The following is a 19,055-nucleotide window of genomic DNA, read 5'->3' as shown; positions in this document are numbered from 1 at the left end:
TGGCTATGAGGACTTTTTTTTTGCGGGACAAGTTGCATTTTTTAGTGCTATTATTTAACATACTGTATAATGTAAACATTTGCAATTTTTGAACATTTGCTTTTACGAAATTCATAACAGTAAAAAATGTTATTTATTCTGTAGGTCGATATGATTGGGGCAATACCAAATTTAGTTTTTTTTTAGTGTGATAGGGCTTTAAAAAAACAACTAAAATTTGTTTAATATTGCCATCTTTTGACCCCCATAACTTTTTCCATTTTTTTTGGTCGATCCTGGACATGTGTAGTTTTTAATAATACCATTCTGGAGTACATACAGCTTTTGGATCACGTTTTTTTTCTTTTTTTCCTTTACATGGGTGAGGGAAAAAAAAAAAAAAGCACAATTCTGGCATTTTTTTGGATGGTGTTCTCTGCGCGGGATTAATAATGTGATATCTGGACTCATAATGAGGCAACTAGGAAAAGTTTTTTTTTAATAAGAAAGACAAAAAGAAAACCCACACACTTTTAATACTTATTATTTCTAATATTTACTTTTTTTCAGTTCCCATAGGGGACTTGATTGATCCATCATACAGTATTTCATTATACTGTATGAGCGATCAAACTGTGTTCCGTCAGGCAGTCTGATAGGCAGTCATGACTGATATCAGAACCCTGTGGGCCTTCAGCAGGAAACTGAATGACACCCCCTGATCGCGCTGTGGGTAGTGGGCGTGTTTGGGACCTCTAAACCCTGTGAGTTCTGGGAGTGGAACCTAAGAACCTTGATCAGAGGTATTTAAAAGGGTTAAAAGATATGATCATCGTTGCCAGGGGTCAGACATCTTTGAGCCTGCTGCATACAGAAATACAGCATGTCAGGAAAGGGTTAAAAGAATTAGAAAAACATGGCTGCTTTCCTTTCAGAAACACTGCCACCATTGTCTGCAGGTTGTGTGAGGTATTTCTGCTCAGCTCCATCCACTTCAATGGAGCTGAGCGGAATACTTGACAACCTATTGACAAGTGTGGTGCTGTTTCTATACAGCAATGCGCCCCCCTTTATTCTTCTTCTTTAGAGGGTTTTCAGCTCTCATGCATCCAGAATAAAAAGTGAACCGATTTAGCAAATAATCCAGATTAAAAAAAAAAGAGACAACTAGTTTTAGGTCTACAGTTCCTATACAAAGCTATGTATCTCCATGGTAACAGACTACAAACAAGCCCTATGTAGTCTGATCCTGCAGCTGTATTACACTTCCTTCTGCTACTTCTTGCAGTGTCTGCACCCTCTCAGGGTTCCTGCACACTGGCGAGAGCGATATTGTTCTCGCAAACCTTCAAAAAAACCCTGGATGTGAGGCGTTTTCATAAGGAAACTGCCTCACATCCCTGCGGGGGTTCCCTTCATCTCGGCTGCGGCTGTCACAGCCACAGCAGGAGATTGTGTTCTCCTTAGATGTGAAACCCCTGGAAGCTGTCACATCCAGCGGTTTAATCTTGTTCTCAATGGGGCAGGCAGTAGCAGCGCCAATCCCGTTGAAAACATGGGGAGATCTCGTGTCGCTGCTGTGACAGCTGCAGCAAGAAGTTTCCTTCACCCCCGCGGTGAGTCCCCTCAGCACTGAACACCCTGCCACTGCTGTCAGTGTTCAATAATGAGGGGACTCCCCGCGGGGGTGAAGGAATCCCCTTACCGCTGCTGTCACAGCAGTGGCAGGAGATCGCGATGATCTCCCTAGGTTTTCGATGGAGCTGGTGCTGCTGCTGCTACTGGCCCCACTGAGAACAAGGTTAAGTCCCTGGATGTGACAGCCTCGCATCCCATTCCTGGGGGCTGAAGGATTCCCCTGCTGCAGCTGTAACAGATTTCTAAAATCTCCATACAGTGTGGAAAATTTCTGCAACAAATCCATAGCATTTTTGAAAGGCGCTGTGGATTCTAAATTCTGCTTATTTATGCTGTGGAAATAGAAGAGTTAAATCCTGCAGCAGATCTGCCATTAAAAATGTGGGCAAATCTGCAGCATTTAGGTGTGGATTTGAAAGTCCGCGGCAAATACGCCAGGTGTAAAGGCTGCCTAAGGGTAGGTGTACGAGACAAACTTGCTGTGGACTTTTTAAGTGCGGATCTTCCACACAAAATCCACAGCATTTACAGTAATAGCTAGTTCCGGCCCATGTGGACATACCTAGAGGGGCCTTTCACACGAGACAAAACGACGCCGCAGGACGCAGCTGTGGAATACCACACTATAAGCCGTAGGTCTAACTTCGGAATTTGCCACAAAATTATCTGCTGTGAGAATTTCACCCCATGTGAACCCTTAAGGGTTCATTCACATCAGCATCAGAGGCTCGGAACCTCCATCACAGATTTCTGCCCCATTTTATCCTGTAAACTCCGGCAAAATGCTAGACGGAAATTATAGTCAGCTGTGTTGTTCCATCCTAATCTTGGAGGTCACAGCTGGAACTACTTAGTAAAATTAGTGGGGTCCCACAGCAATGCAGGAGGAGGGGTGCTGCGCTACATAATGGAGGGAGTATTTCAGGATAAGGAGTGTGCGGAAAGGATTTATGCGAACGACCAAAAACAGGAAAACGTTAGAAATATCGCGTAGCAGACGTCAGGGACTGATTCTGGATCCACACAGCTGTAGTCATGTGACTTTCTCTGGAGACACATATTGCATAAAATCAATGTACCCCTCGATGGGTGTGACTACACAGACATTTGCCACTGCCCACTGGGGGGCACTGTGTACCACGACAGTACTTCTCTTTCTCAACCCGATCAGAAAGTAAGGCGGAGTTCGGTCTGATCGTAATTCTACATATTCTCAAGGGCATTTTACATGCGCACTTAAGCCATGAGAATGGGACAAATTACTCCCAGCCTGATATTGGTTGACAACAGGGAGCAATAGATGACAAACTCGAAAGCAGATCGAGGCAGGACACTTAGGTGTGGCGTCCTTGTAGGTCTTGTGACATCATCCTGTGGCTCACACACAGTAAAGCGGAGGACGCCTTGTAGATAAACATAAGCCTTTATTAGAACACATATATAAACGGACACGTTAACGTCTGCGCAGCGCTCTGGTACATATAGTCACCTATAGTGTTATAATAACCTCTGTGGGAGTCTCGACACCCCCATCCCCTGAACATTTGCACCATCGGCATCAATTACATGCGACTTTGCAAATCACACGTTATATACTATAACAGTCCCGTATCGCCCGTCAGCTGCACATACTGCCCCTCCCCCACATCATAAATAACATACAAAAACAAGAAGCATAAATATCAGCAGAAGATTCAGCCGCCGGGAGAGAACACCAAGGGGCTGCTGGCCCTTTAAATGAAAGTTACAAAAAAAAAAAAAAGGAGCACTTCCCCTTTAAATAAAAGAAACAAGCTCAAGTCGCCCGTTGTTAAAAATTCTAATTGGGGTCTCGGTTACATCTGGGTAGACAAATAATTCAGACGATATTCCGGTTGTTGTGCGACTCGTCACTCCGCTTTCCAGAGTTCTTGAAGGGCTGTAGTTGTAGTGGCAGTCATATTGGTTACCACCCAGACTTCCCAGAAATGGTCGTAACCAAGACAACCAAAAAGAAGCGAATGACTTGAGGACTTTATAATTCTCCTCCCCCAATGTAACAACACTGACAGTAACCTGAATCCCCTTAGGCACAGCCTTGCCCTCTCCAGAACCCAGCTGGCACGCGCTAACTGGTAACATTGGCATAGAAAACTAACGCTACAGTTTTTAATACTTTTTTCTTGTTTTAAATATAAAATTTTGTATAAAAAGAGCGCATAAAAATTGGGAATATCAAACAGCAGGTAAGAATCTTCAGTGTCCTTCCAAAGGGGTATTTTTAGCCAGCCCTCAAAAAAAGTGCCGCGATTGTCCACATGGAGGAGTCCGATATAGCGGATCAGGACATTTAAAGGATGAAGTTGCAATACCAAACACAACCAGAAGGAGGAGAGCAACAAATGATTAGATAAGCAGGTCATACTCTGATAACAAGAAACACCCCAACACTCATCCAAATGGCGGCGTCAGGTATTGCAGCTATGGATGATGCCATTTACTAGTATAAAGAGCAGACCCTTCTTTTGTCACATCCTCCTTGTGGCCTAAGAAATAGCACCATTCCCATTTATGGGGCTGAGCTGCAATACCCCATACTGCCACTTCAAAGAGTGTTGAGTAGTTTCTGGTGATTAGAGCAGCAGACCCTTCTTAAATAGACATGTTGCTCTCCTCCTTGTGGCTGTATCTGGTATTACAGCTTAGCCTGTAATGGACAGCGACAAGAGGAGAGTGACAACAGTTCAGATAAGAAGGGTCTTCTTTTTATACTAAAAAATAGCACCACACCCATTCATGGAGATAAGCTGTAGTACCAGACATAGCCACAATGACGAGTGTGGAGCTATTTCTTAGCATTAAAAGCAGCTCCTTTTTTATGATAATTTTTCACTTACTAATTTGTGGCAGTGTCTGGTATTACAGTTCAGTCCCCTAATAGATATGGCCACTATAAGGATCAGAAAAGAGGGGTCTGTTTGCTTAGGATAGTAAAACTTCTCCACACTCCTTGTGGTTGTGCCTGGTATTGCAGCTCAACTCCATGAATGGGAGTGACACCATTTCTTAGTATAAAAAGGAGACCTTTCTTCTCAAACTGTTGTGAATCTCCTCCTTGTGGACGTGCCCATTGAAGGGATGAGCTGCAATACCAAAGAAATCCATTAGGGGGTTCAGTTTTAATACCAGAAACAGTCATATGACTGAAAATGGCGCAAGTTTTGAAAATTTAATTCCATTCCTTTAATTATGGCTCCACTAGAAAATGTAGCAGTTCAAGTATAATTGAGTCCTGTTGACTGCACTACCCTCGGCACCCAGTAGAGGTCGCTGTTGTAAAAAAAAAAATGCTGATCTTAAAGGGGTTGTCTCGTGAAAGCAAGTGGGGTTATACACTTCTGTATGGCCATATTAATGCACTTTGTAATATACATCGTGCATTAAATATGAGCCATACAGAAGTTATTCACTTACCTTCCCTGCGCTGGCATCCCCGTCTCCATGGCTCCGTCTAACTTCAGCGTCTAATCGCCCGATTAGACGCGCTTGCGCAGAAGGGTCTTCTGCCTTCGGCTCGGCAGCAGCGGCGTTCTGGCTCTGCCCCCTTCTACGCGTCATCGCGTAGCTCCGCCCCATCACGTGTGCCGATTCCAGCCAATCAGGAGGCTGGAATAGGCACACGTGATGGGGCGGAGCTACGCGATGACGCGTAGAAGGGGCGGAGCCAGAACGCCGCTGCTGCCGAGCCGAAGGCAGAAGACCCTTCTGCGCAAGCGCGTCTAATCGGGCGATTAGACGCTGAAGTTAGACGGAGCCATGGAGACGGGGACGCCAGCACAGGGAAGGTAAGTGAATGTATGGCTCTGTATGGCTCATGTTTAATGCACGATGTATATTACAAAGTACATTAATATGGCCATACAGAAGTGCTGAACCCCACTTGCTTTCGCGAGACAACCCCTTTAAGTTAACACTGTCAGATTTTATTTTGTAGAACTAAACAGAAAAGTCATGTGACCACGTTTGATTCCATCGACTTCAATGGAGGATAACAGCTACTGAAAATGCGCAGTCCACTGAAATGATAGTTTTCCAACTGCCCTGTGGCGTGACCTGTGGGGGGAGTGCTGGATGGCCATGTAGAGAGGGGGCGGCACTTCAATTATCAGTCTCACTTAATATGTCTTCCATCTTTAGCGGAGAACTTTGGAAGCCCGAAATGCGTTAACATTTGAAAACTACGAAATTATGAAACTGCGTTACAAAAATTGTCAAAAATGAGGAAAACAAAAAGGTACGACTCAACCGCAGCTTCTCTGAAAAGCTAGACATCTTGTAATTACACAACCCACGAGTACAAAAATACTATCATTATAACAAAGCCCACGCACTGGCGGTGGCCATCTTGGCGTTTGAAATAATGCTTCATGTTGAGGAGGAATCAATACATTCACTGAGATTCGCCGGACGTCCCGCCTCAGTCCGGGCAACTACAGAGAGAGTCAAGCGGAAAATGTTGATTCAGCACATAAAACAGCGGCTGCCAATATGCGGATAAACGATCTGAAATAATGCTACGAACGACTGGCGTTCATCGCTCCTGTCACTTTAACAAGGCACATTCTCCTCTCCCCTCCGAAACACTGAGCGGAAAAACAGTGATGCAAAAAAATAGATTTTATACAATAAACTTTTTTTTTTAAACAAATGAAACAAAAAAAATTAAAGATCGCATCTGGTTGGCGTCACACGTTGGAGTCTTCGTCTGTAATACTGGCGCTGGGGGATCGGGCTGTGTAATCCTTGAACATGTCGTCTTCTTTCAGCATGTGCTATGGGGAGAGACAAGATGGTGAGGATGGAGTGAACCCATAATAGGTGGTTCTTAAATGTTTGAATGCTGCTTAGGATGTGAATGGAGAATAAAGCAGGCGAAAGGGTGAGGAAACGTTTGATGTAGAAAAAACATTATCTCCCACAATGCAATGCACTGTGTATTGTAGGCATTTAGCTATGGTACTATGGGGTGTGTCTGTCAAAGTCCTGACCGACTAAACTGAGAATGCAGCTTTGGATGTGAGAGGAGAACATGAAGCTCACTTACTGTCAGGTTGTTGATGCCTTCAGAAAAGGCTCCGATCTGCCTCACCGTTCCTTCTGAATCATCCATCTTATAAGGGGGAGAAAAATTCAACATGCATCCGAGAGACAAAGTTAAATTATTGTACATAGTGGGCAGTATTATAGTAGTTATATTATTGTACATAGGGGGCAGTATTATAGTAGTTATATTCTTGTACATAGGGGGCAGTATTATAACAGTTATATTCTTGTACATAGGGAGAAGTATGATAGTAGTTATATTCTTGTACATAGGAGCAGTATTATAGTAGTTATATTCTTGCACATAGGGGGCAGTATTATAGTAGTTATATTCTTGCACATAGGAGCAGTATTATAGTAGTTATATTCTTGCACATAGGGGGCAGTATTACAGTTATATTCCTTGTACATATGGACAGTATTATAGTAGTTATATTCTTGTAAATAGGGGGCAGTATTATAGTAGTTATATTCTTGTACACAGGGGGGCAGTATTATAGTAGTTATATTCTTGTACATAGGGGGCAGTATTATAGTAGTTATATTCTTGTACATAGGGGGCAGTATTATAGTAGTTATATTCTTGTACATAGGGGGCAGTATTATAGTAGTCATATTCTTGTACATAGGGGGCAGTATTGTAGTAGTTATATTCTTGTACATAGGGGGAAGTATGATAGTAGTTATATTCTTGTACATAGGGGGCAGTATTATAGTAGTTATATTCTTGTACACAGGGGGTAGTATTATAGTAGTTATATTCTTGTACATAGGGGTAGTATTATAATAGTTATATTTTTGTACATAGGTGGCATTATGATAGTAATTATATTCTAGTACACAGGGGGCAGTATTATAGTAGTTATATTCTTGTACATAGGGGGCAGCATTATAGTAGTTATATTCTTGTACATAGGGGGCAGTATTATAGTAGTTATATTCTTGTACATAGGGGGCAGTATTATAGTAGTTATATTCTTGTACATAGAGGGCAGTATTATTGTAGTTATATTCTAGTACACAGGGGGTAGTATTATAGTAGTTATATTCTTGTACATAGGGAACAGTATTGTAGTTATATTCTTGTACATAGGGGGCAGTATTATATTAGTTATATTCTTGTACATAGGGGGCAGTATTATATTAGTTATATTCTTGTACATAGAAGGCAGTATTATAGTAGTTATATTCTTGTACATAGGGGGCAGTATTATATTAGTTATATTCTTGTACATAGGGGGCAGTATTATAGTAGTTATATTCTTGTACATAGGGGGCAGTATTATATTAGTTATATTCTTGTACATAGGAGCTGTATTATAGTATTTATATTCTTGTACATAGGGGGCAATATTGTAGTAGTTATATTCTTGTACATAGGGGGAAGTATGATAGTAGTTATATTCTTGTACATAGGGGGCAGTATTATAGTAGTTATATTCTTGTACACAGGGGGTAGTATTATAGTAGTTATATTCTTGTACATAGGGGGCAGTATTATAGTAGTTATATTCATGTACATAGGGGGCAGTATTATAGTAGTTATATTTATGTACATAGGGGGCAGTATTATAGTAGTTATATTCTTGTACATAGGGGCAGTATTATATTAGTTATATTCTTGTACATAGGAGCTGTACTATAGTATTTATATTCTTGTACATAGGGGGCAATATTGTAGTAGTTATATTCTTGTACATAGGGGGCAGTATGATAGTAGTTATATTCTTGTACATAGGGGGCAGTATTATATTAGTTATATTCTTGTACATAGGGGGCAGTATTATAGTAGTTATATTCATGTACATAGGGGGCAGTATTATAGTAGTTATATTCTTGTACATAGGGAGAAGTATGACAGTAGTTATATTCTTGTACATAGGAGCAGTATTATAGTAGTTATATTCTTGCACATAGGGGGCAGTATTATAGTAGTTATATTCTTGCACATAGGAGCAGTGTTATAGTAGTTATATTCTTGCACATAGAGGGCAGTATTATAGTAGTTATATTCTTGCACATAGGGGGCACTATTATAGTAGTTATATTCTTGTACATAGGGGGCAGTATTATAGTAGTTATATTCTTGTACATAGGGGGCAGTATTATAGTAGTTATATTCTTGTACATAGGGGGCAGTATTATAGTAGTTATATTCTTGTACATAGGGGGCAGTATTATAGTAGTTATATTCTTGTACATAGGAGGCAGTATTATAGTAGTTATATTCTTGTACATAGGGGGCAGTATTATAGTAGTCATATTCTTGTACATAGGGGGCAGTATTATAGTAGTTATATTCTTGTACATAGGAGCTGTATTATAGTATTTATATTCTTGTACATAGGGGGCAATATTGTAGTAGTTATATTCTTGTACATAGGGGGAAGTATGATAGTAGTTATATTCTTGTACATAGGGGGCAGTATTATAGTAGTTATATTCTTGTACACAGGGGGGCAGTATTATAGTAGTTATATTCTTGTACATAGGGGGCAGTATTATAGTAGTTATATTCTTGTACATAGGGGGCAGTATTATAGTAGTTATATTCTTGTACATAGGGGGCAGTATTATAGTAGTCATATTCTTGTACATAGGGGGCAGTATTATAGTAGTTATATTCTTGTACATAGGAGCTGTATTATAGTATTTATATTCTTGTACATAGGGGGCAATATTGTAGTAGTTATATTCTTGTACATAGGGGGAAGTATGATAGTAGTTATATTCTTGTACATAGGGGGCAGTATTATAGTAGCTATATTCTTGTACACAGGGGGGCAGTATTATAGTAGTTATATTCTTGTACATAGGGGGCAGTATTATAGTAGTTATATTCTTGTACATAGGGGGCAGTATTATAGTAGTTATATTCTTGTACATAGGGGGCAGTATTATAGTAGTCATATTCTTGTACATAGGGGGCAGTATTGTAGTAGTTATATTCTTGTACATAGGGGGAAGTATGATAGTAGTTATATTCTTGTACATAGGGGGCAGTATTATAGTAGTTATATTCTTGTACACAGGGGGTAGTATTATAGTAGTTATATTCTTGTACATAGGGGTAGTATTATAATAGTTATATTTTTGTACATAGGTGGCATTATTATAGTAATTATATTCTAGTACACAGGGGGCAGTATTATAGTAGTTATATTCTTGTACATAGAGGGCAGTATTATTGTAGTTATATTCTAGTACACAGGGGGTAGTATTATAGTAGTTATATTCTTGTACATAGGGAACAGTATTGTAGTTATATTCTTGTACATAGGGGGCAGTATTATATTAGTTATATTCTTGTACATAGGGGGCAGTATTATATTAGTTATATTCTTGTACATAGAAGGCAGTATTATAGTAGTTATATTCTTGTACATAGAAGGCAGTATTATAGTAGTTATATTCTTGTACATAGGGGGCAGTATTATATTAGTTATATTCTTGTACATAGGGGGCAGTATTATAGTAGTTATATTCTTGTACATAGGGGGCAGTATTATATTAGTTATATTCTTGTACATAGGAGCTGTATTATAGTATTTATATTCTTGTACATAGGGGGCAATATTGTAGTAGTTATATTCTTGTACATAGGGGGAAGTATGATAGTAGTTATATTCTTGTACATAGGGGGCAGTATTATAGTAGTTATATTCTTGTACACAGGGGGTAGTATTATAGTAGTTATATTCTTGTACATAGGGGGCAGTATTATAGTAGTTATATTCATGTACATAGGGGGCAGTATTATAGTAGTTATATTCATGTACATAGGGGGCAGTATTATAGTAGTTCTATTCTTGTCCATAGGAGAGGATAGACGTGTGCTTGTGAGCTCCCAGTAGGGAGGAGGCATGGCCTCTGACCCAGGAGGAAGTGAGTGCAGCTGGGCTGACGATCCTGGGAGAGCCCAGAGCCTGGAGTGTGGCTTGCAGCATGGAGATCAAGAAAGTGGTAACCAGGAAATGGTGGCTGGTGAGATTACTGAATCATGTAAAGCATTTGGATTGAGTATGAAAGTGACTAAGAAAAGTTTATTTAAACTGGAAAGACAAATTTTGAAGTTAAGAGAAGAGATTAAGATAGAGACGGATGCAAAGACAAAGCTGATGAAGTGTGAGTGCCTGGATAATTGCACACGTGAGCTCGCTATATTAAAGGAGCGACTAGACAAAGAAGCAAATGCAATACCTAAAGTAGAAAACTGGGCAATGGAGAAAAAGAGGGAGGCCAGAGTGCAAAATATGAAGAGGGAGGCCAGAGTGCAAAACATGAAGATTAAAGAAGTCATTGAGAAAAAAGGTACTGATTATAATGTTGTGTATGGTATGGTGGAGCAGGGAACCCCTCTGAGATGTGCGGGTGCAGCGCCTGGAGGGTCACTGAGTATGGGAGCTGAGCTATCAGACTCTGAAAATGCTGCTAATACTGAGGAGCAAAATGTGACAGCCAATAAGGGGTTAATTGCAAAGGACTCTGTTTGCAGTGCTGATGAAATGAATGCAAGTAGTAAACTGGTGTATGCTTCAGGTACTGACATTGTAAATGAAACACCGTGCAGTATAATGAGTGAAGAGACAACTGCATTGTCCGGAGTAGATATGGTGGAGATTTGTGAAGGTTCTCAGCCATCCGCAGAGGTGTGTGTACAGCAATATGCAGGACAGTCTCATACCACCGCAGGTGTGTCTGCAGGACAGTCTCATACCACCGCAGGTGTGTCTGCAGGACAGTGTGAAACCACCGCAGGTGTGTCTGCAGATCAATCAGGAGTCAGTAAGCCTGCTGATGAGGAAAGGTCAGGCACTCATCCCTCTGCTGACCGTCCACAATTCAACAGACTATTCTCCAATGTCACAAAGCCAGCTCCCCCTCCACCACAGAGGAGAAACGCTGTCAGGATTAAGTACACAGGGCCAGAAGAGAACATTCCCTCCAGACTGTACATCGGGAAGAGTCTCCTAAAAGACTTTATGAAGTTTAAAGCCTCTGAGGTGTACGCTCTGATCCATATCCCCTCCAGCAGAATCTACGACATCAGCTTTAAGCTGCAATATGACTTGGATGCATTCTGGAGTATATATAATGACACAAGGGGACAGTCAATCTGGGAGTATCTCCAGGTGATCCAGCTGTCCAAGCCTCAGGTGGTGAGGGCCACCATATTGTTCCAGTCTGAGGTGGTGGCGCTGGCAGATCTGGAGCACTGGCTGAGTAGGCAATGTATGATCATGAACTATCCAGAAAAAAGCTATGATGAGGAGGGAATCTGGAATGGTGGATACACTGTAAAGATCCAATTAGAGCGAGCCAATGGTGTGACCAGACATCTACCGCACTCCTTGTATCTAGGCTCAGAGAGAGGAATATGCTACTACCCTGGTCAGCCTCGCCTATGTCATAGGTGTGGGGGCAGACACCTCGCTTTCAACTGCTCTCGAGTCAAGTGTTCATTATGTGGAGAGTTTGGACATTCAAAAAGCGATTGTAGAGGACCCGTCATTTGTAACCTGTGCTTAGGAGCAGGTCATACATTCCGGGAGTGTCCACATGCAGAGCATAATAAAGGAGGTGATGATATCGGCATAGAGCCCATGGAGGAAGGTAAAGAGGATGTCGCCGCAAGAGCAGATACAGCCCCAGAATCCAACAGTCCTAATACTAATGTAGTGCAAAGTACCAGTGACCCTGCTTTAGAGACTGATAACTCACCCGCTGCACTACAAGTACCAGCAGAGGGAGAGATGGATGGTCCTCCCACTACAGTACAAGTACCAGCCACCGAGAATGCATCTGATGGAAAAGGAAAAATCCTTGCTGTAAGAAGTGAAATATCCCCTGTTGTACTACAAGCACCAGCTATTGAAGAGAAACCTCATGAAAAGAAGAAAATATCCAGTAAACCTGTTGCTAAATCAACTGAACAGCAGCCATGTAAGGCTACAGAACCCTCCGACCGAGCCGCAAGGCCCAGACGCCCCTCTGTGGATCAAGAGGGGTTCCAGGCGGTGAAAAGAAAGAATAAAACTGCTGCGGCGATTTTTCGAGCAGAATTTGCAAAGAAAATCCCGTATCAGCCGGTGCCGGCCATAACTTCCGGACAGTATGGAGTGCTGGGAGAAGAATCAGAGAAGTCGGAAAAAGAATGTGTCTCTTTACATAACTCTGATGATGACCTTCAGGAAGAGGAACCTCAGCCATCAGTGTCCACCAAAAGATGGGGCTCTGCAGGTGACAGCAGCGGACGGAGGAGGAAAAGCAAGAAAGACCAGTGACTTAAATGAGTTTTGAGAGTCTGCTCTATAAATGGGAACAGTGTAAAGACTAAGAACAGAAACAATGTACATAGTATAAACTGGAGGAGAATCCGGGTACCAACTTCTGTGCGGTTGGTCTGAAGTTTATTTTGTTCTGCTTTTCTGTTCTGATGTTCTGTTTTCGTTGTTGACTCTTATGTGTTTATAGTTAGTATATTGTAATAATTTTGTTGCAAGTTTTAAATAAAAAGATCATTATAGTAGTTATATTCATGTACATAGGGGGCAGTATTATAGTAGTTATATTCATGTACATAGGGGGCAGTATTATAGTAGTTATATTCTTGTACATAGGGGGCAGTATTATTGTAGTTATATTCTTGCACATAGGGGGCAGTATTATATTAGTTATATTCTTGTACATAGGGGGCAGTATTATAGTAGTTATATTCTTGTACATAGGGGGCAGTATTATAGTAGTTATATTCTTGTACATAGGGGGCAGTATTATAGTAGTTATATTCTTGTACATAGGAGGCAGTATTATAGTAGTTATATTCTTGTACATAGGGGGCAGTATTATAGTAGTCATATTCTTGTACATAGGGGGCAGTATTATACTAGTTATATTCTTGTACATAGGAGCTGTATTATAGTATTTATATTCTTGTACATAGGGGGCAATATTGTAGTAGTTATATTCTTGTACATAGGGGGAAGTATGATAGTAGTTATATTCTTGTACATAGGGGGCAGTATTATAGTAGTTATATTCTTGTACACAGGGGGTAGTATTATAGTAGTTATATTCTTGTACATAGGGGGAAGTATGATAGTAGTTATATTCTTGTACATAGGGGGCAGTATTATAGTAGTTATATTCTTGTACACAGGGGGTAGTATTATAGTAGTTATATTCTTGTACATAGGGGTAGTATTATAGTAGTTATAGTTTTGTACATAGGTGGCATTATTATAGTAATTATATTCTAGTACACAGGGGGCAGTATTATAGTAGTTATATTCTTGTACATAGTGAGCAGTATTATAGTAGTTATATTCTTGTACATAGAGGGCAGTATTATTGTAGTTATATTCTAGTACACAGGGGGTAGTATTATAGTAGTTATATTCTTGTACATAGGGAACAGTATTATAGTAGTTATATTCTTGTACATAGGGGGCAGTATTATATTAGTTATATTCTTGTACATAGGGGGCAGTATTATAGTAGTTATATTCTTGTACATAGAAGGCAGTATTATATTAGTTATATTCTTGTACATAGCGGGGCAGTATTATATTAGTTATATTCTTGTACATAGGGGGCAGTATTATATTAGTTATATTCTTGTACATAGGGGGCAGTATTATAGTAGTTATATTCATGTACATAGGGGGCAGTATTATAGTAGTTATATTCTTGTACATAGGGAGCAGTGTTAAAGTAGCTAAATTCTTGTACATAGGGAGCAGTGTTAAAGTAGCTAAATTCTTGTACATAGGGAGCAGTATTATAGTAATTATATTCTTGTACATAGGGGGCAGTATTATAGTAGTTATATTCTTGTACATAGGGGGCAGTATTATAGTAGTTATATTCATGTACATAGCGGTCAGTATTATAGTGGTTATATTCTTGTACATAGGAGGCAGTATTATAGTAGTTATATTCTTGTACATAGGGGCACTATTATAGTAGTTATACTCTAGTACATAGGGGGCAGTATTATAGTAGTTATACTCTAGTACATAGGGGGCAGTATTATAGTAGTTATACTCTAGTACACAGGAGCAGTATAGTCATGTACCTGCTCTAGTCTGTCCAGGTCCTCGTCATCTAACATCCTGATGTCCAGGCCGGCTCGGAAGGGCTTGATGATGCTGTTTGCAGACGATTGTCCAAGCTCCATGGGACAGACATACTCTTCACACTCTTCTTGCTTCTTCTTACGTAAAGTCCCAAAATTGGAAAATGCCAATTTCCTCGGCTTGGAAGAAAAAAATTAAATAAAGGAGGTTTAACTAGCAGTGATATATTAAATTCAAGTGGCGAGTTTCACCTCCTTACCTTGACTTTGGCTGTTGCGGTCAGCAAAATATATTCTGGAGAGGACAGTGCCTCCTGCTTCTGTTGCTGTGCCTGCTGACCGACCAGTAGATTGAAATGAGTGGCCAAGTGCCGCCGTAGGAGGGTCTTGTTTGGCGGGATATTCAGAAGCTGAGCCATGGTCTCCACGTTAAACCGAGGCTCAAGGACCTGGAGTTAAAAAACTTTTAACTTGCGGTTTGTATTTATTTTTTTCCACTGACAGAGGGATTCTTAAGATGTGTCACAAGGCTTGCGCTCCTTTTAATCACCACTTTCAACCACAACTATAGTGGTGATTAAAAGGGGCTTCAATTAGGACCGCTGTCCACAAGCCAAAAAAGGCAGTTCTTGGAGGCTGCCGACACTGGATCATTACGTGTGTGCATTAAACGTGTGCCATGCTACTCGCCAGCAGGCGGCAACAATGAGACTGGTGGACCAGCAGACAGAGAGCCAGCATGGTGATGCAAGGACCTGCAGCCTGAGAGCTAACCGGAAATCATCAGAAATAGGACTACAGCTTTGCATGTGATTGGAGTACAAGGCATAATTGTACAAGTACAGAAAAACATTTGATTTAACTAGTGAATGATGAGGAGTGCGCCATGCAGCTTACCATAAGTCCGCCATGTACGCCACTTCCTCTCAAGTTAGGGGCGTATTCTGCGAGATCAACAGATCGCAGCCACTCCATCACCCGGTGATTCGTCCACTGAGCCACTTCGGAGGGGGTAATATTACTCTGCATCAGAGAAATAAAAATGAGACGAAGGTTCAAAAATACTCAAAGCCCAATTAATCAAACTGAGTGGTTGGATGAAGTTACCTCTTCAGAGGGTCTCCTACGCAGACAGTTGGGCTCAAAAGTGTTAATTCTCAAGACCTGAATGCCTCGCTTTATACTGAGATGGTGCAGGACACTTACGACTTTAAGGGAGAGCAAATCATCCTGAGAAATACAAGGGAAATATCAAAACTTAAAAAGGACACCACACTAAAAAAACAAAACGAACTAATTACGTCCATTTATTCCTGTCCGGCACAGCGGCCTCCATGTTCTATTTACAGATACAGTAGATTACTCAACAGTTTCTGAGGAGACTCCAAGATTGCACTGCTTGTGGCCATGCAATTTTCCATATAGTCCAGGCCACTCCCACAATCTGTCAACGCATGCTGATTGACATATGGCCACACCCCTACACTAATCCAGAGTTCTTTCAGTAACCAGTTAAAGGGGCTGCAGTACAGATGATTGTAAGAAGTCAAGGAAATTTACACAAAGGATAATGACAATTTACCGCTGGCGAATACACTGTCGTGGACAGGGGGCCTAAAGGGCAATGATGCTAAAATCAGCGCAGTCAGGCGACTTACCACTGTCATGTAATGAAGCATCCGACCGTCAATCTTTGCTTCATCGAACTGAGTCTTGTACTGGGGGAGGCCAATGTCGTCCAACCATCCTACAAAATAGCCACAATTATAAACAGGGAGAATTATAAAGACTGTCTAAAAAAAGCTGTTTGTCACCCAAAGCAACAAATCACAGCGCAGCTTTCATTCCTCCTGGTGCTCTTGAGAAATGAAAGCTGCTGGTCTGACGAGTATATAGGTCACGATGGCAAAGAGCGCTGCTGGGAGTACGTCTGCCCCACAGGATCAGCACACTCCTCTTCTGAAATCATCTGTGCTGCTTTACTTCCAATGTGCATGAAGACTTACTTGTGACCCACTTGTAGTCCAACTTCCCGTAATTGCTGTCGTCTTCGGAGCCCAATGACTGCAGCGCCAGCTGGAGCTTCTTGCGGTGCAGCGAGTGTTTAATGCCCAGCTCCTGCAATGCAAAGAGCAGATCATGAGGCCGGGGGCAGCACCGCCCATAGAGTAGATCCCCCGATGACCAGACCTCAGGGCAGCACTGGCGCACGGCACTGACCGTAGACTACGTCCCCCGATGACCAGACCTCGGGGAAAGCACTGGCGCCAACACTGCTCGTAGACTACATCTCCTGAAGACCAGACTCTGGGGCAGCACTGGTGCATGGCACTGACCATAGAGTACTTCCCCTGATGACCAGACCTCAGGGCAGCACTGGCGCACGGCACTTCTCGTACACTACATCCCCAGATGACCAGATCTCGGGGGAAGCACTGGCGCATAACACTACTCGTAGACTACATCTCCCAATGACTAGACTTCGGGGGAGCACTGGCGCACGGCACCGACTGTAGAGTACATCCCCCAATGACTAGACCTCGCCCAAGGAGCTGGGACACAACAGAACAGTATTATACCATCGCTTCCTCTCACCTTCTCCAAGTCCTGCTGCGAGGCGTGGAGCAACGTCTGCCCGGACACGACCCACTGCTTGCAGCCATTCACGTAGCTGCCCAGACCCTGGTCCCTCAGCCAGTTGCACACCTGCTCCTTTGACCACTTGGCGAACGGTGTGTCCAGGTCACTGCAAAGAAAAGCATGTGCATTCAGATTCTAAAACCTATAGATAGCCAGTTGCAAAAGTTTTCAACTGCCTAAAAAAAAAACAAAAAAACCCCACAACAATCCTTTTTTAAATAACACAATAAAAGACAGCAGACTTATTTAAAATCTAGTTAAAAAAAACCTAAAAAATGCTGCTGGCAGTTTTTTGTAGGGAGTTGAATACTTTTGCAGTTAAGAGATGTAGCGCATTAAACTCAAGGCTGATCGCCAAACAGATCCGAATCTCCGGCTTTCTCCACTTCATCGCATGGTGACAGCGCACAAGTTGTCACCTCTACAGGCTCTCCCTCCTGGCCTTATTTTCTTTTAACCTTGAAGCCATGTGATTTCAATCCTCTTCTATTTACTGAATGTGAGGAGCCCACAACAAGTCTGTGCTGCAAGGAGAGGCAGTCTGTTGTACAGCAGGTAGAAGTTTCTATGACTACTGAAAGGTGGTAACCCAGACAGGAAGTCAACTGCTTGACAGGCAAATTTCATTACTGAGTGACATTGTGGCCCTCAGTACCATTGCTTCCCTGAAAAACAAAGTCCTTTGTTTCTATTGTGTCAAGGGGGTGGAGTTTACATTTTCTTGCCTTAATAAAGAGGAGCATTGGAACTCACAAAGGCAGAGCTCATTTTTTCACGCCCTCTAACAGGCACTTTAAATGGTCTTTTCTCACTAGTGTCATTGGGGAACACAGCAAAGACCGTGGGATATAGCTACTGCCACTAGGAGGCGACACTAAGCACAAAAAGTGTTAGCTCCGTCCGCTGACTATATCCCTCCCTGCCGACACCCGGCTAATAGGGTTTAGCTTAGTGTCCGTAGGAGGCAGACTGTCTCGCTCGCAAGGGCTGAATGGATTTTCCAGGATGGGCCAGGGCTAACGGAGTAATGGCTCTTCCTTTAACCCAATTGGGGAGGGTGAACAGAAGTTGAGTGCCCCTTCTTTTGTTTGCCCGGCACCCTCAGAGAAAAAGGAGGAGTGAGTGATCTGCTGGAAGTGATGGCTGGCTGACCCCAAGGGCACCAGGGCCTGCCAGCAACAGCGTTTCCCGTTTTTCCTCCGGATGGTCTACATCCCCTCCCCGTGAAAGGGCAGGCGATAGCGAGGGTTGAGCTCTGCTGGAGTTGAGGAGCCGTCTTAAGAAAAAAGAGAAGATAGGGGAGTAGAAAGAAGCAGGTAAGAAAATAGCTTCCCTTGCTGCCCTGTCCGGTACAGGGTCCCGTACTGTGTCACGCTGCCCAGCAGGCTGTGTATTTGTCCCATGGGGTATTTGCCACCATGCAATGTGGCCGCTTTGGGGCCATGTTAGAGCTTGCTGATGGGGTCATTTTTTTTTTTTTTCATAGGCTCAGCTTCACAGGTGGGGTTGATTGTGCTGGTGCTTCAGTCAGCCAAGGAAGCTCCTTGTCAGTGTTTGCTCCTTCTCCTCTAGAGCAGTCATGTGTGGGCCAGTTGTATGCAGTGTACTGTCTGGTATGGACTGCTGTAAGCAGCATCAT

The 19,055-nt window shown here is 42.2% G+C and overlaps 1 protein-coding gene across 13 annotated transcripts in view; it reads right to left on the bottom strand.

The window, feature by feature from the left end:
- Positions 1 to 6,255: 6,255 nt before the first annotated feature.
- PPFIBP1 (PPFIA binding protein 1) overlaps positions 6,256 to 19,055 on the bottom strand; it is a 112,159-nt gene continuing 99,359 nt past the window's right edge. For all 13 annotated transcript variants that reach the window (XM_066590845.1, XM_066590848.1, XM_066590847.1 and 10 more), the window contains 9 exons: positions 17,372 to 17,522; positions 16,783 to 16,894; positions 16,435 to 16,523; positions 15,884 to 16,006; positions 15,674 to 15,799; positions 15,037 to 15,225; positions 14,777 to 14,956; positions 6,701 to 6,766; positions 6,256 to 6,428 (listed from right to left, as the gene is read on the bottom strand). In XM_066590845.1, the coding sequence (XP_066446942.1) occupies positions 6,342 to 6,428; positions 6,701 to 6,766; positions 14,777 to 14,956; positions 15,037 to 15,225; positions 15,674 to 15,799; positions 15,884 to 16,006; positions 16,435 to 16,523; positions 16,783 to 16,894; positions 17,372 to 17,522 (1,123 nt within the window). In that variant the 3' untranslated portion in view covers positions 6,256 to 6,341. The remainder of the gene's footprint in view (positions 6,429 to 6,700; positions 6,767 to 14,776; positions 14,957 to 15,036; positions 15,226 to 15,673; positions 15,800 to 15,883; positions 16,007 to 16,434; positions 16,524 to 16,782; positions 16,895 to 17,371; positions 17,523 to 19,055) is intronic.

This window comes from Eleutherodactylus coqui, chromosome 2, assembly GCF_035609145.1.
Source record: "Eleutherodactylus coqui strain aEleCoq1 chromosome 2, aEleCoq1.hap1, whole genome shotgun sequence".
NCBI classification, from domain to species: Eukaryota; Metazoa; Chordata; class Amphibia; order Anura; family Eleutherodactylidae; genus Eleutherodactylus; species Eleutherodactylus coqui.
Note: the sequence above shows the minus strand (reverse complement) of the source record. Positions and strands in the feature narration are given on the sequence as shown.